This window comes from Phasianus colchicus, chromosome 6 (assembly GCF_987193195.1).
Source record: "Phasianus colchicus chromosome 6, bPhaCol1.hap1.1, whole genome shotgun sequence".
Lineage (NCBI taxonomy): Eukaryota > Metazoa > Chordata > Aves > Galliformes > Phasianidae > Phasianus > Phasianus colchicus.
In genome coordinates, this window is record NC_143441.1 from 19179319 (window position 1) to 19203172 (window position 23854).

Genomic DNA, 23854 nt, shown 5'->3' on the forward strand with positions numbered 1-23854 from the left:
CATTTAATGAGGCATACATTTGTAGATACAGTGCATTCATATCTGTTAGCCCTTTCATATGTTATCATCTGGAAGTTCCCACTGCCCCTATTCCAGAAAGAGATATAGAAGATTCAGATTAGAAATGCTCATTGAAATCCTGGTTGTATCCCCCCATTCCATGCTATTCCTGAGCCCATCAAGTTTAACTGCTGTGTCTAAAATCAAACAGAAAGAGAAGAACTTTGGATTACCTTTATTAAAAAAAAAAAAAAAAAAAAAAAAAAAACCTTTAGTAGCCTATGAAATTAAAGTGGTAATTACTGGAGTTAATTGTTGGCCTAAACTAGGCCACATCACTAACATTTAATTCTTCTGAAGAAAATGGACTGCCGTAGGTCAAGCTGGGAGCAGTTATGGAGAGCTGCAGGGGGTTTAAGAATTCCAACCATCTCTAGGTTATTTAATGCATTTCTTTCTAAAGAAAATTTACTGCATTTGCAGTTTTTGTGACTTTGGCAATGTTTAATGATTTGCTGTAGAGATTTTTCTCTAGTGAAATTCTAGGGACAATTCTGGAACAGCTGGAAAAGGTACAGGTGTAGCTATCATGTAATGTAGTCTTTTGTGCGTGGTTGTAACATAAGTTTTCATCTTCTAAACCTTCTTTTTTGCCTCAAGCTCTTTTCTGGAAAGTGAAGATAAGGATACAGCCCTTCTTTGGAAATGAAAGCTGCAAAATTAAAAATGCGAAAAATGAAGATAAAAGGCTCAGAGAAGTAGAGCATTTGTTGGAATGTTTGGCTTTGGTAGCAGTGAGCGGTTGACAAACAGAAGGCTTCTGTTGCTAAATAATGAATGATAATTAACACATTATCTTGCCTTTATGTCGATTCAGAGAAGGAGGCAAAATGAGCTGCTGCTCTTCTCAGCTTTCTTGAATTGTGTTCTTATGGTTAGTTTTAACTCATTCACAGTATGAAGGAGATTGAAATAAGCCCGGTGCTAGTAGCTGATATTCATCAGGAAAAAATGTTTGGAGAAGCCATATGGCAATGGGCGTAAGGTTGTTAACTTTCAAAGCTACCGGAAGTATAATTCTGTCATTTTTCATTTATTCAGTAGTGGCAGCAGATGGGAGAAAACATGGTTCACGTCAGCATGAGTCTCCTGAAACAGAAATAGGCAGAACAAGGAGGGAGGAGGTATTTTACCTCTGGAAAAAGAACCAAAATACCAGTGTGATGTAGGGGGAAGCAGACATTTACAGAAGGTCCTTTTATATCATTTTTGAGTCAATATATGTAGTCTGCTGCTAGTCTGATACTTCAGTGATCTGTTGGTCTCTTTCACTGAAACAGGAAGTATTGTTAGAGTGAAAAATAGTGTTGCAAAGCCCAACACTGACAAAAAGAATTTAGGATGAGTGGTTCTATATCTTTTCTCTTCATTAGGGAACAGGATGCAAAATTTTTGCCATGCAAAACCAATTTTTTTTAAAGCAGAACTTATGAACTTACAGCACCAGCACAGAGTGCTTCTAATCAGGCATCCTTGCTGGAGTTCACTGCCATAAGGTAGACAGCCTGTTAGCCGACCGTGGAGATGCCAAGCAAAGAAAAGAAAATATTGATCTTGCTGGGCAATTGTGTCATAATTCCTGTGGCAGAATCAGAGTGATTGAGATTGGCAGAGACTTCTGGGCCCATCTGCTCCAACTCAGAGCAGGCTGTCAGGCCCATGTCCAGGAATGTTTTGAAGATCTCCCAGGAGGAGACCCCATAGCCTCTCTGAGCAACCTGTGCCAGTGCCCACCTAGTCAAGAAGCATTTCCTGATGTTCAAAGAGAACCTCATGTGTGCCAGATTTTGCCTATTGCCTCTTGTCCTGGCAGTGTACACCACTGAAAAGAGTTTGGCTCTGCCCTCCTTGCACTCTCCCTGCAGGTCTCTGTACACATTGATGAGATCCCTCTGAGTCTTCTTCAGGTTGAGCAGTTCCAGCTCTCACAGCCTCTCCTCATAGCAGAGATGCTGCAGCCCCTTGATTATCTTTGCAGCCATTTGCTGGACTCTTTCCAGTACGTCCATGTCACCCTACACAAGATGGAGCCATCCTGATGCGAGGGCTGTGAGAACTGAAATAACATGATTCTGATAGCTTAGAATAATAATGCATATAATTTTGTAAAATGAGGCTATACTGCATTGACTGGGAGGTATTAAATAGAAATGTGGAAAGAAATGAGTTATGCAAGAGTTGCTGTTTAAAGGAAGGTGTGTTTCTTCTGTAGAGAGGCAAAAATGCAAAATTTTAACGTGGTATTTAGGATTCCCAGAACAGCTCCACCCAGACCTGTCTTGTGGCTGCGTTGGGTGCCTAAAAAATCAAGTAAATGCCAGCACAAAACTGGATCAGAGCAGCAACACTGGGTAGCCTGTGGCCCCATGCCTGGAGATGGCAGCTGACTGAAGCATCACAGACCAAAGGAGAGTAAATGCTAATTAATAACAAATGATGTCTCACATGACAAGTGCCTAAGTAGAGATGTCTCTCTCCTTGTAGATCTCTTTAATTTCATGGAATGTATTTGGGAAGTTGTTTATTCACATTTGGACTACTCTGGTTCTGCACAGTCTAGCAGCTGTCTTATGTTGGAACCATTAAAATTGAGTTTAAAACATTTCCATTTGAATGATAAAGCACTCAGATGGGTTATTTACAAAGCAGAGTAATTGACATAAATGTACCTTGATACTAACCAGATAACAAAACATTATTTGCTACGAAGGGAAATGTGTATTTCAACTCTCATACATACAAGTTTTGTAAGGAACCAGGTAATAATTATGCATCTGTATTTCAGCTAATACTAAATCTGTGACTTTTAACAGTTTGAAATGAATTCCTTCTCAGTTGTTAGTGGGTGTTTGCTCTCTGAGCTACCCTACAGATCCCTTTTAAGAGTATTCTACTCTATAATTACTAATCAGAGCAATGCAAAATTGTTTTTAGCTGTAATAATAAATTTGACAAAGCAAGTTTTGCTAGAGGCCATAAAAATCTTAAATTCAAGTTGTGGCTTGGTGATACCTGTGAAGACCTCTCCAATTTTATGTGCTGTGCCTACTTTTATCTCATTTCAATTTTTTCTGTTTGTCTTTTTTGTTATTGATTTATTTTTTCTCTAATACCTGCAACCTGTATCTTACCCTAAAGTGAGTTTACATTCAGTCATAATTAAAGGACTTGTGTTTGGCACGCACATTCCCATACTTCTCCTTTCCCTTGATCTTGTATTACTGAAATCAGTGTACTGTTTTCAATATCACACCACTTCAGGACACTTGTCTCACTGAGGCCACTTGCTGAGTTGCGTTCTGGTGCTGATACATTGGCAACTAAGAAATCGGTTATATTGCTGTTGGAGGAATATAGTGCCGGATAGGAGTTGAACCCAACTCTTGCAGAAGAAACTAGAGGCTACTGTCCATTTACTTTGCAACCACACTAATATGTTGCCAGTTTTGTCAATGTGGGAGAAATCCCACCATGCTGTTTTTCGTTCTAATTACATGCAGTAATGTCTTTTGAAAATCTGAATACATCCAGTTGGAATATGAGATTGCGAAATCATAGAGAATTTTCTGGTACATCAACATTATTCATCATCCACTATTGGAATGCTTTGGGACAGCCATTTCCCAACATCTAACAAGATAGATTAGGAACTCCCGGATCCAGGTTTTCTGGTAAAGTGAGACAGTGCTTAGTTCTTCAGCCTACAACATCAAGCCTTGAAGACCTCGAGTACAAATCTGCCTTGAACTGCTGCACACTAAAATATGATGTACAGCTCAGATTCCACTGATCAGAATTTTATCAGGAAATTTTATGTCAAACCACTCACTTGAAGAACTGCAAGATACCATTGTATATGCAGATCTGCAAAAAATACCTCAGTTTGTCTTTATGTACTTTAGTAGAAAAATAACAGCAGGGTGAATAGAATTGCCTAAAATCTTCACAACTCTGATTTAGGCATTGGATGCCCAGCTACTTTGAGCATGGCCCAGATGCACTGTGATAAAGAAACATATAAGAACTTTATATCTGATGGTAATTTTAGAGCTTTTGTACTGTTGTCTTTAATAATTTAATCCATAATACATGTTGTTGGTTTTTTTACGTTTTGATATGAGCGTTGCAAGTTTTGAATAATGATAATTCCTCTATACCATTCCTGAATCACCACTGTGTGTCAGAAAACTCTTTTAAAAAGTAAAATGGGTACTGACTTATAGTTCTTTCTGTGCTGTTGTCTTACAGACTGCCACTGATTCAAGCACTAGAGAGAGTAAGGGTGCTGATGACTGTATTTTGGTTTCCAAAGAAGAAGGAAGCAGAAGTGCTGTCCCAGAGCCCGCACAGTTGCTTCAGACATTCAAGGAGTCAGCAGTGAAGCCAGAAGCTCCATCTCGTCCTTTGGTATTCTCTGACCCTCTGATGGGCTCCATCTCAGCCTCCTCCAGCAACCTGAGTTCCAGCCCTGATGACAACAGTAGTAATAACAGCAAAGATTCTGACTTTGCTATTGTAAGCCCTCTGGACATCTAACTAAACTGACTGGGAGAAATTAGAAGGCCAGCTGGTACACCTCAGCTCGGCTTCCAGTGGTTCCACAGGCTGGACGGTTCTTTGGATTAGAAGGACAGAAAATAGGTGAAGGTAACGCATTCAGCTGCCAAAAGCCTAGGTTAAAAAAAAATACATTTTTTGTTGCGACTCTTCAAAAAGAATATACATCTTGTAATGACTGCCTTAAGTAAAAACCCAGTAAACCTGGTTCTAATATACAGTTATTCTTAGTTATAGTCTGTCCTACTTAGGAGCTTTGTTACTATAGAACTGTTGCTTTCTTGAAACATAGAATAGTATGTGCTAGGTACAATAATGGATTAGGAAATGCTTAGGTACATGACATCAGACCTGAAGAGGCAAAGACAAACTAGATTTAATATCGTCCTTCTGCAAAATATGCTAGACTGGGTTTTCTGAATAGGCAAGGATACTGTTTCTTCAGAGTCTGTGACTAGAGAAATAGAGAATGTAAATCAGAAAAATTAAAAGCATCATTCTGGCACTTGTTCTCAGTTGAGGAATCCTAGTTTCTTTCTTTTCATCCAGCAGTAGCCTGAGGTGTGTTAAAGGCACTGGTTTGTGTAATAGTTCCTCAGCACTGTGTTAAAGTGAATGTGTTACAAATTCCTTGAGAACGGGGACCTATACAACAGAGCCTTACTTCCCTTTGCCTGCTATTTTTCCCCTTGAGAATTCTCAGCTCACCTCTTTCCCTCTTAGTATCTGTGTGCTTTTACTCCCCTGGCATGAATTGATTTTGATTTTACTGAGATTGCTACCATCAAAGAGTAGGGAAATTACATTATTTCATAGCGTACACCTGAGCCAGTTGATCTAAAATTATTTTGAGTATGGTAACTTAACATGGAAGGGTGCAAAGTGATATGAAATGTTCATAATTAAAAGCACTTTACATCTCCTTGCTGTTATCTTCTATATATTCTGTTTACATATATGCATATATTATTTCCACATTACTAGTCAGAAAAAAATACATAGTAGTGCAGCAGCATTAACCAACAGAAAGTTTTTAATTAACCCTAAAACTTGTTCTTCTATGGAAAAGCGTATTTCTTTGCCATCAAGTACGTAGTGCATCTAATAACAGTTCTTTTTAAATAGGTAAGATGGGGGTTCTTTGTACTCACTTTAAACTCTTCTGGAATTTGCAAAAAGAAGCTGTTAGTCAGAGGAAGCCTGCTGCTCATGCAGGACCTGTGCAGTTATAGCCAGAGGAAGTAGTGCTAGAAAATTTCTCCATTTCTAACAACAGTACAAAATCTGAATTATTTTGTTTCAAGATACTTATCAAGTACGCCGTGCAAGAGCATCGTAACTGCATGGTGAAGCTTCTGTTGGTATAGTCTTTTAAATGGTAATTATTTGCTGATTAGTCTGTAATTGTCAGTGGAGTTAAGTACAGTATCCCAAAGATGAGGCGATGTGGCTTGCTGGTCTTAGATGGTCTGTGTTAATGACTGACATTAAGAGATAGCTGTCATGTAATTACATGGGAGCTGCCATATCCTTACACATTCAGAAGCCGCTGTGTAGTTCTTCTGAGATTCTCTGTGCCTTGTAAAATGTTAAAACACTGGAATGTTGCGAGCAGGCATAGCATCACGCATCTCTATGGCAGAGTGGTGTGAACAGTCCGATGACTTTGTTTAGATGAGAGACCTTAAGCAAGTAACATTTCAGATAGGTGTTTATTTTGGTTTAGTTTTAAGCTTCATAGAAAATCACTTTGGAAATAAACACACATGCCTACCTTCAGGTTTATTTTATTTCTCTGATTCTGTGTAAATGCCAGGGGATTAGGTGCCTGTTGGGTTTTTTAAGCCTTTCCAACTCTTCTAGCCTTAACCCATTCAGCAAGGCTTGTACCACACTACCAACAAAGGAGAATCTGTTCAACCAGTACTTGTGGAAAGAGGAAAGAAATATTCTGGATGCAGAGAGACAAGTTTTATATTCTGTGATACATAAGCCTTCAGTGATTCTAGAACTTTGGCAGGGGAAAATGTTTTTACTTTTTTTTTATTATTTTAAGAATCATTCTTTTCATTTCTGTTCTGGTTGTTTGTTTCAGGGATCACATTGCTGTTTTCTTGAGCAGTCTCATTGCCATTGCAAGAGTGTGATTTGTACAGTTCTTTTATTTTTGTAAGTTAGTTATATCTTCAATACAGCATATTTTAAAGCAGCGCTGAAAGTATATACAGATTTTTGGAGTTTCTAACAAGTTTTCGCTAAGCAGTGGATACCACTGAGCTGGATGCCTGTCATGCCAAGGGATATAATAAGATCCTTAGAAGCAGAGAGTTGATTATGCAAGTAAGATTAGAGCGAGTTCTAGTAAACGAATCTGCTTTGGTTACACCATGTCCTTCCATGTCACAAATTTGCTGTCTCACACTTAATCATGGTACAGAGGCAGTTAAAATTTTATATATTCTTTAAATCAGATGAGCCTGTAAGTTAGACAGAATATCAAACCATCACCCTGTCTTGCTTTATGTTAGGAATATACTGAGAAATAAATTGTCGTTTAAAGTGCAAGATTATTCTTTTTCCCCAGAAAAGACCCGCTCATAATGTTCATGGATACCAGTGACAAGATAGAAAACTGATATGCATTGAAAACTTGTGATAATAACTCATATGGGATGAAGATATGTATTTGAAACTGTTGTACTGTATCTTACATCTGTAATTTATGGCTGTTTGAAGTCTTTTGCATGTCATATCAGTTGTATATACTGCAGAGAGGCAGTATGGTATTTTGACTGGGTATTCATTTAGTTATGGAACTTTGTGTCTTTATCCCAGAAGAATATCTAGCCCACTTTATTAAAGAAAGAATTAACTACTTTCCTGGGTTGTGCTTGTGCTGTTTTCACAGAAAGAAAAGCTTTTTTACTAGAATTTTTGAAGTTTGATTTCTCAAAACAAAGGTTATTAGAAACTTTAAAACTATTCCATTATCTATATAAGCAGATATATTATTAATATTTTAATCAGATTTTATGTATTTGATACAGGGAATCAAATTGTTCATTACTCATCTTACTCAAGTGGCGCAGAACATTTACTATTTTGCCATATTTATTGTATCTGACAGTGCTGTACAATATTTAAAGTGGTATAACCTTTTTGCTGCTTCATTAAACTTGTTATGATCTCATCATCTCATCTCAGTTCCCATCTCAGTATCTGTACAGTACCTTTCTGAATCTCAATACTTTATTGCACATTCTTAAATGGTTCCCTTTATTCTACAATGTACTTTGCTCATTAGAGGACAATGAAGCAGCATTGACAAAGATTAAATTTCAGGTTTAATGTCTGTGGGACACTTGTGCCTGGCAGTTACAATGTCATCTGTTCAAATACAGACACAACAATCCTTAAATGATTTCCATGTTCTGAGTGTCAGCCCTTGAATAATACTTTTGATTTTGTGCTGCATGTGTTGGTCTGGACTGAATGTCTGTAATGGTTTATTAGACTTGAAAAGGTGCAGTTTCATAAAATAAACTTCATTTGGCTACAGAATAGTGATTACACCGTCTCATAATCTGTGCTGTTCTTTTAAGAGTGATTACATATAGTCTGCATTAGTATTTCCTGTGTCGCTAGACTCACTTCAGTAGCTAGCTAAATTTAGAGATGAAAGAGCATGAAAGAAGGTCATTGGAGAAACAGCAACTTGAAACGTGCACACAGGCAACTTGTTTGCCTGCTGCTTGAAATATATTTAACCACGAAAAAGAGTGTCAGAGGTATTAGGAGGACTCTGCAAGAGGTGAAATGTGTTACTTTAGAAACAGAAGACAAGTAGCAAGGGATGAACCGTGAGGCTTTTAAACTTCAAATTCTTTGGGGCAGGATCCATCTTCTTCACTGAATTTGAACAGAACTTCTAAGACTGTTTGTTGTAATCACAAAAAGTGTCAGAATAGGGTTAATAATAGTACATTTATCAGTTCAGCAGGTTTTGCTCTTTCAAACAGCGAGCCAGATGAAATCCGATATTAGTAGCTCAGCTGACAGCAGCAGGATCGTATCAGAGAATTTGCTCCCATACTGCTGAAATGCAATTGAAGAGCATTACATAATTAAATGTAAGAAAACAATATACCACAAAAGTGAGACAGTAATGTTGCTGAACACAAAAAGTTGTATCTACCACAAGGCATACACGAGTTATGGCAACTGTGTGCTACAGTGTGTTGCATGTCTTTACGCACCTGGTTTGACTATGCCAGCAGAGTTGGTACAAACCTGTCTATGCTTCTAAGTTGCAAAATCATAGCTGATGCTTAGCTGCAGGATGAACTAAAGACATATCAACTTCATGGGGAAGACACTGCCATTCCTCTTGCAATGAATGATAAGAACTTGATCCTTCAAATCCCACTGCTTTAACACTTCTGCTGTCTTTTGTGGTGACAACATGAAAAACCCTGTAAGCACTATCCAAGCTCTGCTGCTTAAGTTGTCACATGCAGTTATAGTGCTTTGAGCTGAGAAAATTTTCACAGCTTTGCCTTTCACTGTGGGTTTCAGGGACTGCGGTGAGATGAGATAGTTCTGAATTTTTAACTAGTACAAAGAAGCTCTAAATTATTGTGTCAGCCTTTTGGAATATAAATTGCTGCATAGTTTTGAGGGAAAGAATAGTTGTCACAATATCTTCATCTACCTGCTTTTCTAATTGAATCCAAGGGACAGGGAGAATATAGTAGCAGTTTCAGATCAGCATTAAATTTCTCTTTAAAACGAGAGAAAATATAAAGCACGTAGATACTAAAAGGCAGATAGTCAAAGAATGTGCCATATTTGTATCCACGAGTAGCCTGGAACACATGGCAGAAAATGTACATGAGAAAGAGCCTGTCCTCAAAACCCCTTTTAAAAATATGATTGAAATAACATCAGAATGTTTAACAAATATATTTTTATACACAAAGAGCTTATTTAGGTTTGCAAAAATTATCAGAACGTGGTAAAGATTCACTTGGCTTATAGAATTTTTCTTTAAAGTCTGAATACTTTTGGTTCCGCCATGTAGAATTCCCATTACCACTGGCCCTGCTGTCTGAATTGCTGCAGCACTTGCACCCACACCCAGGTGTAATGCCCAGCCCACCAACAGCCCACAGCTGGACAGAATTAGGGTATTTCTTGATGGGAGTGCTCCAGACATTGCTTTCTCCAGTCATTGCCTTCCTCGTTGATTAGCGCCTTGCAGTCCTTACCTATGCTTTCTCTGAAGGTTTTTTTTAATCTTTGTATTGTCTTCAAGACCTCTGGCACCACACATGCATTGCAGATACAGCACTGAGACTCCAGCCTCCAGGTGGTACCACAGGACAAAGTATAAAGGAACCTATGGTAAGTATCTTGGGCCAAAATACTTGTGTTTCAGAATTGTGCTTCAGGACAATAACTTTCAAAGTCTGGAGAAGATTAATTCCAGTATGATGAACAATGAATTGCACATGTTTACTAAGTTGTGAAGAAGTTGCAATGGGGGAATATCCCAGCAGACCTTCTTTCTAAATGCCTTTTATTTTAATTTCCCACAGCCTAGCCCATCTGGCAGCTTTGTGATACCGGACATAACCCATAAAAGCTTAAGCTGTTTTATTTTCTGAATAAATGAGTTCTCAGTCACTGTGATCAAAGTTCAGTGTTTCTCATCTGAGGACTCCAATCCCCTCTGCCTGGAGCTTGGCCACCAGCCCAGCCAGGGTGCTCCTTGTTCCAGTGAAAATCTGCAATGTTACACAGATCTCACAATACTTATACAGCAGGTGGTGTCCATATTCACTCTTCATAACTTTCCTGTGCTAAGCTTTATTGTAAGTTTACTAGCTAATGTGTTTTTTCTATCCACACTTTTTTACAAAAGAAAAGAAATATATATATATATATTTGCTTGACTCAGAAATGCTTTGCCTTTCTCTTTTCCCATACTTCTCCCCTTCTTTGGGAATGAAATTTCGTAGCTAAGGATTTGGGGTTCTTTTACCTGGAAAGCAGCCAAGGTGTATTAAAATTGACTATGAAGTAGAATTCTGACCTATTTTGTCTTAAAATGCTGAAGCAATTGATATCTTCAGAACTTTACTCAGTGAGTGGAGTTTGTGTCAAGCATTGACATTACAAAACCATAATGGGGAATGGTGTCTGTTTTCCTTTAGCCGCTGTGCATTGGTGTGTGCCTTGTTATGTGGGGATGGGAGAACTCTTCCTTGTGTGAGGGCCACAGCACTACTAGCAAGGTTGGAGTCTCCAGAGGCAGAAATTACTAGTTGTTGCCTTTTGTATATCTCTAAGTTTCAGCGTAAATTTAAAAAAAAAAAAGAAAAAGGAAGGCAGTTGTCAAGTGCCATTAACCTTGTCAGCATTGCAGTCACTACAGCATGGTTTCCTCAATTTTTTCTTTCTGTGGGATGCAAAGTCTACACTTTAGAGTTGCTTAAGAAGGAAGAAAAATCTTTTTCACATTTTTGGCATTTTGCCATGTGTGAAAATTTTTGAGAAATGTTTGTGTAGGTCTTCAGATAGATTGCATCATCTTCTCTCCTCCATCGCCATATCAGTTATGTTGAAGTAAGTAGAAGAGAGGAAGAGAGAGAGGAAAAGTCTTCAAAATGCTTGTAATCTAAGTATTGTTCTTTTTAGATGGTAGGATTGGTATGGTCATTAGTTTGGAGTGAAACACCAATGTCTATTAGGACAGCTGGAGAGAGGCAAAATGCCTGCTGTTCTTCAGTGTATTTGTGCCCGTGTATTTTTTCAGAGCCTATTTAGGTACTGCTGGCCTCACCAGAGAAGTTTGATGATGAATATGGATTGGACAGATTTTTTTTAAAGAAGGAAAATCAGAACATGCTCTTGTTTATAAAGAATGGTTTTGTTTTCTGAAATACTTGTGTCTTTTTAAATACGCATTTTGTGGTGCTTCTCTACAGCATGATGTTTGTTGTCTTTCCCTGGCATTCCCTGCCAGCATGACCTGCATACCCATCTGATCCTCTCACACCTTCACAAAAATGTTATGGTTTATGGGAGTTTCAGTTATAAATCATTTGGGGAAAACCACAACAAAGGATGTGAGAGAGCTACATACCATAGTTAGAAGAAAGTTGCCATCAAAATGAGAAACTGTGAGCCTGACTTCTAGACCCCTTAAGCACAGACAAGCATCCTCAAATCCTCTCATTTTAAAAAATGTAGGGAGAGCCCATCTTTGGTAAGGAATAAAATTGCCACCAGGAGGTTGGATCTGGATGTGTAATGTGGTGGGGACCAATCCAAGCCAGATCAGATGGAGGGCAGCCTTCATGCTCACTGCTGTTTTGTGGTAGGTAAGGTCCCTTCTGCAATTAAGGAGAAGTCAGGACTGGTTCACAAACTAAGTCAAAGGTTGTTTTTTGTAAATGTTCATCCATATGTCTGTAAGACAGAGGATACTGCACTAACATCAAAACTATTAGCCCTAAGGTTGGCATTCACCATACTTCAAGCACAAGAGTGTTGGTTTAATCAGAGGTTTTCATCAGTCTGCAGGGCACTCTCCAGCCTGACCTCTTAAATCCATGGAGCCAGCAGAGCCACCTGCCTCGGTTACAATGCCACAGATGTGGAGCAGCACTTCCTCCAGCTCCAGGGATCACATCAGTGTATTCAGACTGAGGTGTGTTTCTCCTGGAGCTGGCTTCTAAATGTGACAATCCTCCCAGCTGCTTCAAAATAGCACTGCCTTAGCACCTGTTGATCCTGTGTGTTGCTCTGATGTAGGACACTTGGATGAAGTGTCTTTGTCCTATCTAGGGTCACTGCTCCTTGCAGCTCCTCAGCAATTGGTCTCAAAATGTTCTGTCTGCACTTTCAATTTGTGAGTCAGGAGGGTTGTGTATGAAACAGAAGCATCAGTATGTGTTAAAACTGGTTTACACCTCCACTGTGAGTTGCTTGCTGCAGATACTCCCCTGTCGGATTTCACCACAGCTGTTAGCAATGCTAAATCATGTAGCAAAATCTAGCGAGGCTGGTTGCGGCAGCAGTGGTGGTGGCTTCTTGGAAGTCAGTGCCTCAGTTCAGGGAGGATGTGTAGCAGAAGGCCTGCAAGCCCTGGGGACTGACAAACACTTGGGCTCAGTGTTAGCAGGGCTGCTAAGGAGGCTGAGGGTGTAGGTCAGCACACACCCAGTCTGGAGCAGCAGCTGCCTCCGTGCTGGCAGATTGATGCTGTGCTTCCTGTTACGTGTCCACCTCACTCACCTCACCCCAGTTCTATGGCAAGGAACATTGCTTTTAAGGGGCTGCTGCCCTGGTAATGACAAGTTTATACAAGATTTCAGAGGGAAAAGGCACTGGGTTTCCTCCACATTGCTGCCAATTAATTGTCATGAATGCGTAAATTTTGCAACCAGACTGGGCAGAGAAGGTTTGCATTTCGGCTGCAATTGGTTTCTTGCTGAACAATCTTCATAGAGCTATTTTGGAGATGTACTCTGAAAGACATGTATGCCTTTTCTTCTCTCTCTGTTCACTGTTTCAGAGTCAGGACGTATATCCCACTATGAAATATTCTCCACAGAAAGGCTCTGGGACCGTGCGCTCTGCCCTGCCTGGAAATGCCTGAAACCAGGATAAATCAGTGCTGCTTCAGAGTGAGGTGACCTGACTCAACAGTAAAACAGACCTTGAGATACAAGATTGTGGAAAGGGGAAAGACTTTATATCAATGCTGACTTTTGTGTTTTGAACAGATTTTCATCAGTAGATAAGTGTTTAAACACAAAGCTATCTGATCAGATTGTTCTTATGGAGTCTGGGTTTTAACACCATAATTACTGTTGCACTCAGAGTTTTCCTGAATTTCCTTCTGTTACTTTTCGTGTCACCTATTAAAAGTGGCAAAAAACATTTCTCCAAAACCGTGTGTGCAATGCTTATTAAAGGAGAATAATTTTAGGGATGGTTGGTAACTGAAGCACTTTTTATGTTTTCTAAAAAATACTTCTTTTCTAAAAAATGTCACGTAGTGACTTGTGATTTTGTGACCTGAGGATGTTTTTCTAAAGAAAAGGACGTGGGAGGGAAAAAGAGAAACTAACTGTACCATGATAATTAAGGGAGAGTGTGAGAGCAATGTGAAGACTGTTAACTCCAGGTTCCTCAAAATAGATTTACAAGCAGATCAAAGAATAAATTTATATGCACATGAATAACAAATGCATTAGTCACATTAGGGTTTAATGAAATGTTTGTGAAATAGCAGCTTCATAGCACTATCCCTTCAAGAGTAATTCACTAAGGTAGAGCTGATGGCACATCCCTGTTTTTCTTTGTCCAGTGTACAAGCTGTGCAGGAAGGGCAATGAGGATAGGATGATCATTATTGCTATAGGATTAGCTACCAACTGGAGAAAGAAGTTCAGAAGTAGTATTGGTGCTTTGCCATGTGCTACTTTACCTGCAGTAAACCTATAGAGGCCATTAAAATCAACCACAGAGCCTTCACTGAGCTCAGACTTTCAGACTGCTCTTGATAGGAACAGTGCAAGGAATGGGGGTTGACCAGGGCATTCAGTTCATGAGAAGGAGGCTGCCAAACGGTTATTGTTTAATCTCCTAAATGCAAAGCAAAGCACTGCCTCTATTGTCCCATTTTGGACACTTATCCATGTTGTTTATCTTCCTTAAATGACCTGTGACAGGAATCTGTGATTCTCCAAGGACAAACACTGCACATTCTAGTATAGTCTGTATGGGCATGATGGAAACTCAGAACATGCTGTATTCCCAGCTCCACCAAGGTCTACCAGCTACCCAGAAGTCATTTGGGAAATCAGGGAGTCAAACACTACACTGCCACTGGAGAGAATACCAATGTGAAAACTCAATCAGACATCCAGAAGTCTTGATGAGCAGCCAGCAGGCAGAGCTGCACTGAGGAAGAGCAGGATCTGTTTGCTCCTAGGTTTGGTTGTGATCATGTATAATCCTCTGGGGAAGGGCAGTCTAATGGCTGAGGTGCTGTCATGGGACCAGACAGAGTCAGCATCCGAATGGATCAGGTACCTAAATATCATTGAAATGCATATTTGGATTTAACAGAAGACATGCTTTGTTGCTTCTGAAAATAGTTCTGGCAACTTTGAACATCTTGTCATTGTTTTTTCTGTATGCCATATTCTGAGTTCAGGATCTCTAGTATTGCATAGGAAATGTTGGAAAAATGGTATCCTCTGCTGCTAAGGTAATGGGAAGAGCCTGCTTTACTTCTTTTTGATAGTTGGAGTGGGTATATTGATTATGGCTTTTCTGATGACTATAAACTTAGAAATGAAAGAAAATGAGTTTGCTGCAGAAGTAGTGTTTAAAGGCACTATATATATATCATTAGTGTCATATACTTGCCAGACTCTTAGATCAACTTTGCAAAGAAAGCTGCAATGGCCTAAATGCTGACAACATGCCTGCTACTCTCTGCTTTGGTTATTTACAGAATTCAAAATTAAGGCCATATTTGAACAACATCCTGTATCAAAGGTGCATGCAATAAAAGTAATTGGATGTTTGCTACATATAAATAAAGTTTCTGCCCTGACAAATCATTCTATGACAGCAATAACTTTCTAGGCATAGAAGTATCGACTGCTAGATGCATGACCCCTTCTGAATTATCACTTGCCTACATGTAATAATGCAGAGAATGTCGACAGTGTCCATTGTTTGCCAATGACTGGAAAAGTAATTCATGCTGTAGGATACCTTTGTGGTTTTCAAGAAAAAAGGCTGGACAGGCTTTATGCATTCATTAAGGAATAAATCCAGCACAGCCAAAAAAGGGTGTTGGATACGTCAGCCTCTGCACTGTTACGTGCCAATTTAGCCAATATCATGCAATGCAATCTCTCTGCAGCATGAGAGAATGAAAGAATTTAGAGCAGGTTCTTTCTCAGAGTCTTCTCAGAATCTCAACAAACCATAGCTCCAAAACTCTGTAATTCAGCCTATCTTGCAAAAAGGAAGAAGGAATTTTGTGTTTATGTTTGGTTTGTTATTTTGGCAATTTTTTAAATTTTTATGTAAAAGTGCTGAATTTTTCTTGAATTCATTAGTATATTTACTTCTCTAGACAATATTTTTTTGCAGAGAAAAAGATGTGTTGTAGAAGTCTGTGCAGAATAAATATGCTATTCTTCAGTATTTAAAGCTGGAAACAAAGATTTGTCATCTTAGAAAATCTGAGAGAGAATATATTTGAGCTCTAGCATATGGAATGTCTTCATGCCATCTTCCTTAGCTTAGAAAGCTCTAACATTAACAGAGAACCTAGTATGCATGGGGAGTGTAAGCAGGCCTTTATGCAATGATGAAGGATTTTTGGATAAGGACAACGTGTCCAAGATCAAAAACCAGCCTACTCCCAGTTGGACTGAGATTTAGGCAGTTGCTATATTTTAACTTGTTCCCATCGTATGTAAAGAAAACCCTCACTTTAGAGCAATGTTTATATGGCCTTAAGTAAGATATTAGCATCATGTTATTTGACAGTCATCATAATCACAAGGAGAACAGTACCGTAGGCTATTAACTATTTTTAAATGCAAATGCCTGTTTTTTTGTGTGTGTTTGATACAGTAAGATTTTTAGGATGCCGAGCACCTACTGCCAGATGTCTAACATGGTCAAACTGGTCTTTTACTATGCCTTTTTCTTGCCAGTTGTAATGTTATAACTCATCCTTTCATATCTGAAAGATACAACATCCCAAATGGACCTCCCAGTCTCCATTTTATTTGTCTTCTCATATCTAAAGCATAGGGCACAAATATTATTTTGTTGGTCTTGATTTTCACTTCTTTTGGGGAAAGCAAGAAATGAGAGGGTTCTGGAGAAGACGAGGCATGAGAGAACTATCTTTGTGATGGTGCATTGTTCTTACAGCAGAGAACTCTGTTCAAAAAAGCTGCAGTGTACCTAACCCCTGAAAACCTGTTCTGGAGCAGAGAACTACATAATTCTTTTGTTTGTTTGTTACTATTGTGTTTCTTACAAAATGCCTTCCCCTTTTGGATAGTATTGCAAACTATTAGATGAGGGTACTTTTAACAGAGAAAACATCACCTGCTGAGAATGTCCTTGATGATACACTATCAAGTGTGTCCTTCAGGAAGCAGGGAGATGTTGTTCTTGCATGTTATCTTCCTGTGTTTCCTGTAAGCCGCAGCCTGTTGGTTGGAGTAAATAAGGGTACACCCAGATCACTGCTGCAGGTTACTACAAGATTAAATAGCAGGTAGCTCATGTTTTTGGTGTACAAAGTTTCAGTTCCTTAATAGAGTACCAAGTCTTTAAACTTAGACTTAGACATGTCTCTGATACTTGGGTACAACCTGTGTTTCTGTAGGAAAGATTTCTTAAGTGTCTTAATGCTTTGACTGTAAATTCTGCACACTGAATAATGTCTGTTGACAAGGAGTTTCGAGTAAAACCAGTGAAAACACAAAAAATACTTGTTCCTTTTCATAAAAAAAGTTTTTAAGGCCATTAAAATAATTTGTTAAAAGACCCACTTCAACTAGCAGACCTCTAGAAATTAGGGCACTGAGCTGTAGACTTTACATCCATTCTTTTTCATTTATTACCATCAAGGGAAAATAATAGAATCTATGCTTTACTGTCTTTCCATGGATCATAAGCTCAAGCAGAAGGGCCATCTCTTGCTTTGTTGCGTTGAGAATGTCATCATTCATGTGCAGCATGAACCTTGCATTAATCTCTGAACTCTTCTGGCTTTACTTCCAAGGCAGCAGTACTGATTTACCACTATGTGTGACTCAAAGTCCCAGATGCCCAGGGCACCCCTGATGTATGTGTTCCCATGCAGCAGCTGTGTCTCATCTCTAAGCTCAGTGAAAGATGCTCCACTTGCTCACTGCCCCAGTGGCAACTCTGGCTCTGGATTTCTTCTTCCAAATTGTTGCAGCTTCATCAATATAACCTGTTGTGTTTATTTTTTTTAGATCCTTCATAAATTTCACATATTATATTGACGAATAAGGATCCTCTAGGCTCTACTCATCTCTCTGATATACACAAGCCAGCTCTGTGATGCAGTTGTTGCAGCACTGGTGCAGGAGGAGGAGCCCGATTGCTGCAACAAAGGAGCCAGATGTTGCAGAGAGGAAGCAGTCCTCCTGTTGGTATGGTTACCTTATTCTTCACTCTTCTGAAAAGAAAATGAACTTTTAAGACTTCCAAATGCAGCGCTGGAATAGTTCACAGCGCTTGGCATGTGTTTCCAGATGACTCCCAAGTGATAACTACTAAGGACTTCTGAGTTTTCTTTTCTTTTCCTTTTCTTTTCCTTTTCTTTTCTTTTCCTTTTCTTTTCCTTTTCTTTTCCTTTTCTTTTCTTTTCTTTTCTTTTCTTTTCTTTTCTTTTCTTTTCTTTTCTTTTCTTTTCTTTTCTTTTCTTTTCTTTTCTTTTCTTTTCTTTTCTTTTCTTTTCTTTTCTTTTCTTTTCTTTTCTTTTCTTTTCTTTTCTTTTCTTTTCTTTTCTTTTCTTTTCTTTTCTTTTCTTTTCTTTTCTTTTCTTTTCTTTTCTTTTCTTTTCTTTTCTTTTCTTTTCTTTTCTTTTCACATTTAATGTTACTGGAATAATATTAATAGGGTTTGAGTTTTTGTTTGCTCATTAAGCAGCCAGCAGGAGCTCACTTAATGGAGCACAAACTCACAGTTATTACATTATCACTTAATTATTCGCTGCTGACATCACTGCATCTTCACAGCAGGCACCTTCCCAGCTCGGAAAGGGGTGTGCTTCCCCTCAGCTCTGCACATCACTCTGAGCATCAGGTAGCAGGAGCAGCTGGGGGTAACACTGGGGTGGGCTGGTCCTGCTGTAAGGCATTCAGCCCTGTATGCAGAAAGAGCCCTCAGCACAGAGTGTGAGCCATGGGAAGTAATTGTGAAATAGGGCAGCTACAGAGAAGGGTAATCAGGGGAAAGTAGCAGTAAAAATATCACATTGCTGTACAACTGCACTCACCAAGATATTTTTAGGCTGTTTAATAGATAGAGAGGAAGGGAGGGATGGGAGGTTTTGCAGTGGAAAAAAAAAAAAAAAAAAAAAATTGTTCAGGTGAATTTACTGAAATCTCAACTATTTTGTTGATCCACGAGTAAAACACCATCAAGCTGCTGCTTTTCAGTGAGCCTGTTTCTACTGCAGCCTTCTGCAGAGCTCCTGGGGAGTGAGCTGCTTCTGGAGCCTTTTCCAAGCAAAAAAAAACACACAATGGGTGGACAACACCCATCTCTGCAAAGCAATACTACAGGAGAATGCTGCTTTCTAAACAGATCTCTAAGGTTTTATTCTTACAGTGGAGTTTTAATTACCCTTCTGTCAAACAGCAGAAATAATGAGGTCCAGAGGCCATGAAGTGTAAAAACAGACCAAAGACCCTTTGTGTTTAGTACCTGCCAACAACTGTGCTACCAAAGCCAGTTGTTGCTCTGGTGGTGGTGCTGAGTTCCTCATGAATTAGTGTGATTCAACAGCATCCAGCTCTGCAGAATATGTTCTCTTAGTGCTTTCTAATGGGAAAGGGAAAATCTCTTTGGGCAGATTTGTCCTTTATGGATGTGGCTGGCAGATTCAGCTCTGGTTACTCAGCAGCACATGACTGCAACTAAGTGATGGCTTTTATTGTAAAGGAACAACTCTTGCAGAAAGTCCTGAACGTAGATTTGTCGGGCATCTTAGCACGTCAGTGTTAAGAATACATCATAATTGGGGAATTTGTACTCGCCATGGCGAGAGGGAGACCTGTGAAGTCTCTGGCTATGGCTTTCAGACTACATTTGTTGCTGTGAGACAATGACATTTAGAGGTGATTATAAAGTGTGATGTGCAAAGGGAGAAATAACTTTGTTCCATTAATGTTACCAAGGTGCCCCACACTAGCTTTCTTTATAGGGATGGCTTTGCTGGAAGTTTAGCCTAGCTGTTTGGTATTTGGATGTAAGCCCTGGGAGTAGGTGGATTCAGGTGTAAGGAACTGCACTTTAAAACTGGAGTTCACAGTGTTCTTGTATTCATCCCTTGGGGGTTTAAGGCATTCTGCAGCATCTCCTTACCATCAAATGTCTTCATGTTGTACTTTGACTTCCTTTTCTGCCCTGCTTTTTTTTTTTTTTTTTAAAACTATAAAGTTGTCCAGCCACATAGGAACACATGATCTTAATTCATTTAAACCATTTCTGGCTTTCTGTCTACAGATTTGTTCCAGTGGGAAAAAAAAAAAAAAACAACAACTATAAACAGCAAAGGATGGTAATGGCCTATACTAGCAGCTGACATGAAGGCAGACCTATTTTTGAGAAAAGGAGGAGGCGGCTGATAAACCCAAGACATTTGGGCATTCCCCGAGGCCAACTGCCCATCCCTTGAGAGGACTGCGGAGATACAGCAGTATGTGAATAGGCTTCTGCAAGGAGGCCAGCTTTCTCCAATAGCAGGTAGAGCTGTGCCACAGCAGGATGCAGACAGAGGCCGTGCCTGTGTGCAGGAGGACAGGACAATGCCTATTCTGGGTTGTTTGGCTCCTCTGCAGGTACTAGCAGAGATCAAGTGAGATCTTAAGTGTCACCAGGGGGAACTTGCTGTGCAGCTGTCCTGCGGCTGCTCTTCTTGTGGCGGGGATAGCTGAGCTCTACAAGAAGGGGTATTCCAGAGCCTGTTGCCATTGGGAGACTCAGCCAATAGGTCTGCCTCCACCCCTCCAAGTGCTCCTGTTTATCCCATAAAGAGATCATTATTTGCCCATAGCTTTCACGGGAGAAGGGCTGTTAAGCGGCGCGTATCAGAATGGTGCCAAAGCACACAGAGATGCATCACTAAGTTTTTGTCATTCTCATCTATGTGAATATTGCTTTCTTTTTTTCTTTCCTTTTTGCAGCTGCAAGTTCAGAAGTTAATGTGCGTTATCTGTGGATGGGGAAAACCACTAAGTGGAGAACAATCTTTAATAATGAAAGTGCAGAAGAGAGACCAGCAGTGGTGTTTTTAAGACTTTCGACTTTCCCATGATGTTGAGAATCCATCCCCTCCATGTTTTGTGCTTTATGTTTTGTACCATCACTTTGCCTCTCACCTAAAAACTGCACCTGTTGTGTTCTTTGTTCATTCTGCTCTGATATCAGCCAAAATTGTGACTTGTGGCCCCTTGTCAGCTGTGGTTAGTGTTTCCTAAAAGTGCACTAGCCCAAACTATTTTCTGCATTATTTCACCACAGTGAGATGAAACAATTAACGGGTTGCAAATGTGACAACACTACCACACAAGTGCTCTGCTTTGGGAATTCATCTCCTGCCTTAACTCAGTGCAGGGAAAGATGTGTCTTCACTGCCTACATCTGTACAAAGATGCCTAATTGAGTTCCTGTTGTCTTTGCTGCTAATGAGACTTCTGCATTCGGGAGGTGTAGTCTCAAAGGCACTGTTAATCATTCTGAAGCCTCCCATTTGCCACAAGCCCCAAGTAGGGTAGATGGATCTACAGACTGAGAAGTGAAAACAGTGCACCTGACAGATATGCCTACGGTGACTATATAAAGGAGGGAGATCATCTTGCTTTCTGTAGACTTACAGTTAGTGCTAGCAAATGCTTAGACCCTAAAAGAACTAGTGAATTCAACTGCCTAAAATGCACAAATAGCAACACTTGCCCCCACAGAGAGGAACTTCCTCCTATAATCCATCAGTGATTTCAAGCTGGAACCTTCAGGAGGTGCCCCCCCCCCCCCACCCTCCCCAGCACAAGGAGATGCAGCTCACACTGATCTTCCTGCAGCTCCTTTCTACTTTGTTCCTCTAATTTATTCCTTTGGGACCAGGGCTAACAAGGGGGTGATAATTACCTGCTGACTGCTTTATTAATCTTCAGTGACCTGCTGGGCCACAGGAACCCCCTCCCCATGCTTCAGGGAGGTGAGAGCCATGCTGTGGGTGCCTCAGTCCATGTCTGCCATCTCACACCTGAGTGCAGCCATCTGTACTGCCCTTGATCTAACACAAGTGAAATATAAAATTAACATGATAAGACAGCTGGGGCCAGGTTAATTGGAAGCTGGAGACGGTTTATTTCTTCTTCTATTCTTTTATTCTACTGCATCTTACCAAGATCCTTTAAAAGGTTTTTATCTGCCTGCTGCATGGTGATGTTGCTCACCAGAGCTGCCTCTGTTCTTGTGGAAAGCTGACATGCTTCTGCGGGGTACTTAATTGCGGCACAGCAACTTTATGTACAGCAAGTCACAGAGCTGTCACTAACCGGAGTTAGTGCACTGTGGTTCCTGGCCTCTGAGCTTCAAGAGAGATGGCACTGACTCCCACAGGAAATATGGGATTCCCACAGGAGCTGCTTTCCAAATAGGCATGGATAGAATGGGGCAGTGAGGACCTGCTGAACAGGCAGGTATTTCCATTCCAACAGATAGTGGGGAGACAAATGCAAGTCACAGGGCCACCATTCCCAAAAAACTCAGTCTACACAAGTCAAAGATGTGAGTCCTTCTATAGCCAAAATATCTCTGGCTGTAAGGTTATCCCAAACAAGGTTATTGCCATGGTTGCCTGATCTCTCACTGTCACAGCCCAGCATATTGTTTGCCATTTCTCTTTGAGGGTCAGTCTGATGCTGTTAGCAAGTACGCTGGTGTGCAGAGGATTACCCTTAATAGGAAGTTAAGGCCTTATTAAACATCTTTATAACCTGTATTTTCAAGCTGTTCACACATAGAATTCCTCTTCATGGTTTAAAAATGAAACTCCAGCTGTAACAGGGATCCATCACCTCTCACAGGTGCAGATGCAAAGAGTTTGTAGCATTTTAAAGGTTTATCCAGCCTAATTGTGTGTCTGGATTTGTTTTCAGTTTTTTCCTTCTTGAATGATCTTTTCCATCCTTCCAAAATGCAATTAGTAAAGTTCATCAAGTGTGCCATCAACTTTAGAGAAAGCAAATTTGAAACAAGTGACAAATGCTTCCCCTGCTGGCTAGGATGGCAGGCTGTGTGTGCCTAACCAGCTGTGTCTATTTGAGACTGTAGAACAATACTTGCATTCTATTCATAAATTATCTATGGATATGGAAGATGGTTTCATGTAAGTCTTCTTCCTACACAGTTGGCTGAATTTACCCTAATTCTCTAATCTTGTCCACACCAGCACATCTTTCTTCACCGCAAAGCAGCAGTTTACTAAGAGCTCTGAGTATCTCAGCAGAGGTCATAAAGTTACTTTTAAATACTAGCACAGAGAATGTAAGTTTCACCTTCAGCAGCACCTCCCTTCCAGCAAGATTGGTTTATAAATCTGTGATAACTGCATGATGACTCTGTTTCTTCCTTTCATTCTGATATCCACATCTTAGTTTTTATAGACAGGGTTGCATATGATCGACGTGGCTGTTTCTTCATGGAATAGACTTCTGAACAGAAGGAATAAAAGAAGTTAGGATGCACAGAAGTGCAGTATGAAGCTGTTTTCAGAACATATACTCTCCCACTCCACCCATAAACCTTAAATTACTGATTTTCCTCAGCCACAAGGCATGGAGGAAAAAAGAAAGATCAAGGTATTTTAGGTAGGCAGCTTCAAGGAAACAGACTAAAAAGGGAATGAATAACTCAGTCAACTCCTATTTAAGCAATGTTGGTAAAGTTCTTTGAGTCTCCTCACAGCTTTGCTGAGGAATTTTTTATACTGTTCTATAAGATTAAAGCTAACCTCAACAGGTTTAAATCTCCAGTTTCATGGATGCCATATGCTATCGTTCTTGAAGCATCTGAAAAAAAGAGCTGATTAGGGAGCCAAGTTGAAGACAGGACTTTACCGAATCACTCAGTTTTGAAGATACATAAAATTGTTGCTTGTTCCTAAGCATTTCTTTTAAAAGGGTGAGTGAACTGATTAGGTTGAACCTGTCATTGCCTCTTTATTGTCCACAGAACCAGCCATTGCCTTTAGTAAGAAGGCAAAGCAGAAATGCTGCAGGCAGCTATTTAATCTGCACTTTACTGAAGAAATTATGCAGGATTTGTCTGGCATAGAATCACTGGCTTGTGTAAACACCAGATGTAAGTGAAACACAGTGTCTTAACTAGAATGCTGTGTTTAGGCCAATAAAAGTAATAT

At 39.8% G+C, this 23854-nt stretch overlaps 1 protein-coding gene and 1 long non-coding RNA gene across 7 annotated transcripts in view; both read left to right on the plus strand.

Moving 5' to 3' along the window:
- The window catches only part of TBC1D5 (TBC1 domain family member 5), a 299398-nt gene extending 291206 nt beyond the window's left edge, over positions 1-8192 (plus strand). For all 5 annotated transcript variants that reach the window (XM_090142592.1, XM_090142593.1, XM_090142594.1 and 2 more), the window contains one exon: positions 4309-8192. In XM_090142592.1, the coding sequence (XP_089998718.1) occupies positions 4309-4596 (288 nt within the window). In that variant the 3' untranslated portion in view covers positions 4597-8192. The remainder of the gene's footprint in view (positions 1-4308) is intronic.
- Positions 8193-9820: 1628 nt separating this feature from the next.
- Positions 9821-21094, plus strand: LOC116226968 (uncharacterized). 2 transcript variants are annotated; one of them, XR_004166447.2, is made up of 6 exons: positions 9821-10020; positions 12198-12331; positions 13199-13315; positions 17676-17855; positions 19936-20270; positions 20616-21094. It is a non-coding gene; the product is annotated as an uncharacterized LOC116226968 (long non-coding RNA). The 2 variants fall into 2 exon arrangements; XR_016467726.1 differs by lacking the exons at positions 12198-12331; positions 13199-13315.
- The last annotated feature ends 2760 nt before the right edge of the window (positions 21095-23854 follow it).